The sequence below is a fragment of the Papaver somniferum genome, unplaced genomic scaffold (assembly GCF_003573695.1).
Source record: "Papaver somniferum cultivar HN1 unplaced genomic scaffold, ASM357369v1 unplaced-scaffold_137, whole genome shotgun sequence".
NCBI lineage: Eukaryota > Viridiplantae > Streptophyta > Magnoliopsida > Ranunculales > Papaveraceae > Papaver > Papaver somniferum.
Genome location: NW_020622934.1, coordinates 9,580,886 through 9,586,966, shown reverse-complemented (window position 1 = coordinate 9,586,966; position 6,081 = coordinate 9,580,886). Strand labels below are relative to the sequence as shown.

At 35.6% G+C, this 6,081-nt stretch overlaps 1 protein-coding gene across 2 annotated transcripts; it reads left to right on the top strand.

Annotated features, from left to right (window-relative positions):
- The first annotated feature begins 1,526 nt into the window (after positions 1–1,526).
- Positions 1,527–5,058, top strand: LOC113334518 (calreticulin-like). Of its 2 annotated transcripts, none has more exons than XM_026580752.1 (14): positions 1,527–1,702; positions 2,303–2,410; positions 2,528–2,720; positions 2,810–3,068; positions 3,148–3,204; positions 3,316–3,363; positions 3,462–3,548; positions 3,628–3,685; positions 3,790–3,857; positions 3,946–4,041; positions 4,136–4,183; positions 4,425–4,454; positions 4,564–4,659; positions 4,746–5,058. In XM_026580752.1, exons 1-14 carry the CDS (start codon positions 1,603–1,605, stop codon positions 4,755–4,757), a joined length of 1,260 nt encoding a protein of 419 aa, XP_026436537.1. In that variant the 5' UTR covers positions 1,527–1,602; the 3' UTR covers positions 4,758–5,058. The 2 variants fall into 2 exon arrangements, with proteins under 2 accessions (XP_026436537.1, XP_026436536.1); XM_026580751.1 differs by having other exon boundaries at positions 4,561–4,659.
- Positions 5,059–6,081: the final 1,023 nt, after the last annotated feature.

Genomic DNA, 6,081 nt, shown 5'->3' with positions numbered 1-6,081 from the left:
TGTAACAAACGCATGCCGAGAGATTAAGGCAGAAGTAACTTAGTTAGATACAATCGTGTATAGGAGATAAGACCTCTTTACTAGTTCTTATCTTAACTAGTCAGGCCTAATGACATTATTGTAACTCGATGTATATCCCTATCTCTTTATAAGGGAAAGAGAGATATGTTTGTTGGGATCTTTCTTCTTCGTTCCACAACTTAGAGCACACCAAGGACTTCAATTCCTTTTAATGGAGTTTGTTTGTAAACGAATCATCATACAATGAAAACTCCGTGGATGTAGATCTCGTTAATGATCGAACCACATAAAAATATCGTATTCATGTTTACATTGATGCATTTCACTTCTCATTTGTTAGTACTTCTTCGTATTAGATGTTAGATCTCATAGGTTGTGGTTGTCAAATATTCTACAACTATAATTTTATAATACCCATGCATTATCCTATCTAACGAGATTATAAAATTTCTAAACTCTGCCGATGTGATAGAGACCGAGGGAGTATCTTGGTAGGCTATCACTCGGATGCAAGTTCGTCAAATAACAAGGCACAGTGCTTCGTGGTATTGTAATCACCACACTTGAAGCATGCCAAATATCCGTACAATGATGATTATGTGAGGGTCCCTAGCTACAACTGTATAAACAATTGAACAAGATTAGGATGTTGCGGAAAACACACACTCCTTAATCTTTAAGTCTGTAGCAACACCAGAGTCCCGGACCCCATTTAAGAAAATTATCGATAGCAATTGCATAGGAAAAGTAATTTAAGAAAATTATCGATAACAATTGCATAGGAAAAGTAATGAACACTTCAAATTTACGTTCCCTCTGGTATCATTAGAAATGACAGCTAGAAAAGAAAGTTTTATATGGGCAAGTGTATGCCAAGCACATGAGACCCAATAAAAATGGAAGTCATGAAGGATGACTAGTTAACAAAGAATTCTGTCATGCTTAAATAAAAAAGAAAAAAAAGAAAAATTTCCTTAACGTAGTTATTTTCATGGAATCCTACAATTTTATCTTTGAACTCAAACGATGAAACTAGTTTCGAATTATATGTTATTGTTCAGAAACTAATTTACCATGCAATGGCTTAAAATCAAATTGATTAAATTTTATTCCCTAATCATAAATCGGTCAAGTCTATTTTAATTATTGGAATACGACCAGGATCTTTTCGATCCCGTTCCCATTCCACTCACCCACACGTGGAATATATCCTTATCAGAAAAAGTCAAAAGCTTAGGTTTTAACAAACCTCAAGGGCTATTTCAGTAAATCCAGATGATTCATTCTCACTCATAATCAGCCAAATCTCAGCATCCCATTGGATGCCACATCCTCACCAGCAAACGATAACCAATAAAAACGCGAGTACTCAATATATTTTAGTTCACTCGCATTAAAAGACTAGTCTTACCCCAAAAATTCCATACCCAAAAACGTAATTCTGAAACGAAAATAAATTTCTTTCCTAATTTAACCTTTCCATATTATCGATGTAGATTCGTATATTTACTCCCTCACTCGTCTGAAGGAGGAGAAGAACAAGTAAACATTGTCTCTCGTCTCTCTCGCTGCTAAGTAACGATGGCGTCTCCACGAGCAAATCTTGCTCTCCTCTCACTACTTTCTCTTTCACTCTTTCTAACTATTTCCGCTGAAGTTTTTTTCGAAGAGCGATTCGAAGGTGAAAATCTAAATCCCTTTTTTTTTTTTCTGATTTTGATTTGGTTTTTTCTGTTAATTTATACGAGTACATTTTTATTCAGTATGATTTGATGATGAGTTTTCGGACGTAGATCTGTGATTTTGATATCTAGATTGGTTTTTGTGTCTGTGATCTTATGCTTGGTCTTCCTTTTTAGTTATTTAATGATTAGAAATCACATAGATCTGAGAAAATTGAAAAATCCTAATTGTTATATACAATTGAATATAAAAATCTGAATAGTTAAATACATTTGAATTTAAAATCTGAATAGTCATATAGATTTGAATTGGAACCCGAGGAAAATACTGATATAGTTAAATAGATCATACGATTAGGAAAAGGACTGATGTTTGAATTGATTACGTAAGAAATCGTGTTTCGGAATTGATTGATATACACCATTACTACATCATCATTAAAACCCTAGAGGTTTTAGTATTTTACTAATTACTGTTTAGTTGTTTTTCTGAGTGAAAGTAATTTTTACTGAGAGATCTTGTTACTTGTGTAATTAGTTTGATTGATATTGGTGTATCTAGTAATTTGATTGTAATTCTTGCTTGTGGACTGTTATAGATGGATGGGAAAATCGATGGGTTAAATCTGACTGGAAGAAGGATGAGAACATGGCTGGGGAGTGGAACTTTACTTCCGGTAAATGGACCGGTGATGCTAATGACAAAGGTAATGATATATGACTTGGTCATTTTGAATCACATTAACATATCTAATTGATTGTGGATTATTTGTAGACCTGCTAGATTCCAAAATACTCATGTTGACTCTGATTTGTTTGATTAGGTATCCAAACCAGTGAAGACTACAGGTTTTATGCCATCTCTGCTGCATTCCCAGAGTTCAGCAACAAAGGAAAGACATTGGTTTTCCAATTCAATGTTAAACACGAGCAAAAGCTTGATTGTGGTGGTGGCTACATGAAGTTGCTCAGTGATGATGTTGACCAGAAGAAGTTTGGTGGTGACACTCCATACAGGTAACTAGTACTGGTTTGTGACTTTGTGTACAAGTGTTGGTTAAATTAAGGTTCTAACATTGTTGTGGGTTTTATTTGATAAATTGCAGTATCATGTTTGGCCCAGACATTTGTGGATACAGTACCAAAAAGGTCCATGCAATTCTTACAAAGGGAGACAAGAATCATTTGATCAAGAAGGATGTTCCTTGCGAGACTGATCAGCTTACTCATGTGTACACTTTCATCCTTCGACCAGATGCTACATACATCATCCTTATCGACAACTCTGAGAAACAGACTGGAAGTTTGTACAGTGACTGGGATATTCTCCCACCTAAGAAAATCAAGGATCCTGAAGCCAAGAAGGTAAAGTATTGTTAGCAGCTGTTAATTTAGCTTCTTTTTAGCTTTACAGTTTTGTTTTAACAAATTTGTCAATATACAGCCTGAAGATTGGGATGACAAGGAGTACATTGATGATCCTGAAGATAAGAAGCCAGAGGTATTCACTCACCTTCTTTGAAGAGATCCTTTTGAGGTTCTCCTCTCAATCACCAACATCTATCTTCATGTTTATTTACTAATTGTATTGCCCTTTTTTATGTTCTCAAAGGGATATGATGACATTCCACAAGAGATTGTTGACCCTGAAGCGAGACAGGTATGCTTTTTGTATGATATTTTCATGTGTATTTATACTTTTATAACTTGCAAGTGATGGCTTCCTAGGTATTGATTTCATTGTATTTGCTATCCCAGCCTGAAGACTGGGATGAGTCAGAAGATGGTGAGTGGACAGCTCCAACAGTTCCCAACCCTGAATACAAGGGACCATGGACAGCAAAGGTTTGCACAATTATGTGTAAAATATTTACTTGAAGTAATAGAAATAATCAGCCTCTAACTTTTCTCTTGCAACTGGCAGCAAATTAAGAACCCCAACTACAAGGGAAAATGGAAGGCACCTATGATTGACAACCCAGGTTTGTGGCAGTAGCTGAATTTTATTGAAGTTTTCAAATGGCTTATGTCATTATCAAACATTCGCTTGCAAAATACTTTATTGATTTATTAAGTTGCTGTACAGATTTCAAGGATGACCCTGAAATCTATGTCTACCCCAAGTTGAAATATGTGGGCATTGAATTGTGGCAGGTATTTGTTTTAATTACCGTTTGATGCTTTACATTGTTGTTCTTTGAATATAAAGGTACTAATTTAGCAAGATGTACACGTTTTCCAGGTGAAATCAGGAACTATGTTCGACAACGTCTTGGTCTGCGATGATCCTGATTATGCAAAGAAGCTCGCAGAGGAAACATGGGGAAAACAAAAGGAGGTATTAATTCTTTTGTGTTTCTTTTTTCTCTTCGTTGGTTGTGTATCTGGTTTTGTGGAAGATTCTAAATTCTGTTCAAAACTCAAATTTATAGGGCGAGAAGGCAGCCTTTGATGAGGCCGAGAAAAAGAAAGAGGAAGAGGTACTGAGTTTTATTTGTGTTATTTCTTTTTTCGAAATGTTATGTACCTAGATTAATAAATAATGTATCGACCTCTCTTACATGTATTGTAGAATGTAAATTATGTAAGCATTTCTTTTTGTTGAAAATATGGCAGAAGCGTAACCTGGCTTGCTGATTTCCTATGCATCTCTGTCAAATGTCCATTTGCTTGATTATCTTAATTCTGTTATCTTACTGTGCTATCTATTATGTCTTACAGGAAAAGGATGAAGCAGGTGAATCAGATGAAGTAAGTATCTCCTGCAACAAATCTTGTCTCACATTTTCATTTAAATCTTCTGGGCCACCACCCTGGGTTCCAATCTATAATTAACATGCACGTTTCTTTCTACTAGGATGAAAAGGAAGATGATGAGGCTGATGCCGAAGATTCTGATAAGGATGAAAAGGCTGATGCAGAAGCAGATGCTGAAGATTCTGACAATGAACATCATGTAAGTACTTTTGAATGTACTTGTCAAATATTTATTTATCCCACTTCTATCTTACTAGGTTTCTCATATTCTCATTTTGTTAACAGGACGAGCTGTAGGCGCAGAGAAACTTCCCAGCTTAACAGATGATTCGAATAGCGATTCTGTTGGAGTTAAAGTTTGAGGGTTTAGGCTTGCAAGAAAAAGTTTCCTGATTTTTTCTTCAATTTTTTCTTTAAGGTAGGAGTCTCCTTTTAGGGGAGTTGATGTTTTAAGGCTGCACAATACAGAAAATGTATGGGCTTGATTTTTAGACCGCTTGAACTGATAATGTAAGCAAGAATAACATATAAAGATCTCTTTTAACTTCAACAGCTGCTCTGAATGTCTCATTAAGTTAAACTGCGTTACGCCTTTTCACTTGCTTGTTGTCCTCTTTGAACTAAGTTTGTCCATATCAAGTGACCTGCTATTGCATAGTGTAGTAGGCATGTTCTTTGAATATAAAGGAAGTGTAGATCCATCTGCACAAGATAACCAAACCGCATAGAACACCAAAATTTTAAAATCTTTCCGACGAGATAAAATTTATAAAATTCGAAGGCACAAATTTTTAGATATTTATATTCCAGGTTGCTTGCCAATTATACCCTAGAAAATATGATACATAAAGAATTATAATACAATTCGACTCTTATACCAAATTTGTGAGGTTTGCTAACTTTTTGGGAGTCGTATGTTCCAGATTTGTGAGGTTTGCTAGCTTTTCGGGAGTCGATGTAGAAAAATATGATCAAAGATTGTTCTTGAGAGGTGGTTAAGAATCTAGGATGCTCTTTGGGAGTCGTATGTTCCAGATTTGTGAGGTTTGCTAGCTTTGTCTATTGCAAACAGATTTCCTCAACTTGATCTTTGATCTAAATAGAAAACAAATAGGCTTATCTGTTAGAGACAGATCGGTATCAAAAGTCTTCACATCGGTTGAAGCAACTCTTAGGTTGTAAAGGACGTCAGCTAGGGGAATCAAGTGCATAGAGCCGTGAGGTTCAAGAGACTTAAGGAGCGCGACTGTAACTGAACCGCTTGGAAGGTGGATTCAGTCTCAACTACATTCTCGCCCGAAGTCTGATAGTAAGCTAGTGTTTGTAGCGGCTTAATACAGTGTGTTGATCAAATCTGGACGAGGTCGCAGGGTTTTTCTGTTATTGCGGTTTCCCCGTTAATAACTTTTCCGGTATCTTTTTTTTTTCCTTTTCCGTATTATATTGTTTATCTTTATAATTGGAACACAGGTTTGTACGTATTCAATCTAAATAGATACGTCGTTTAATTGTAGTCGATTACGCGATTTCTTGTAGAATTTTTATCTTGAAAGATAGATAACAAGTTTAATCACTTGCAAGAATTCCAATTGGATTATTTGGATACGACTAGATTGATCTT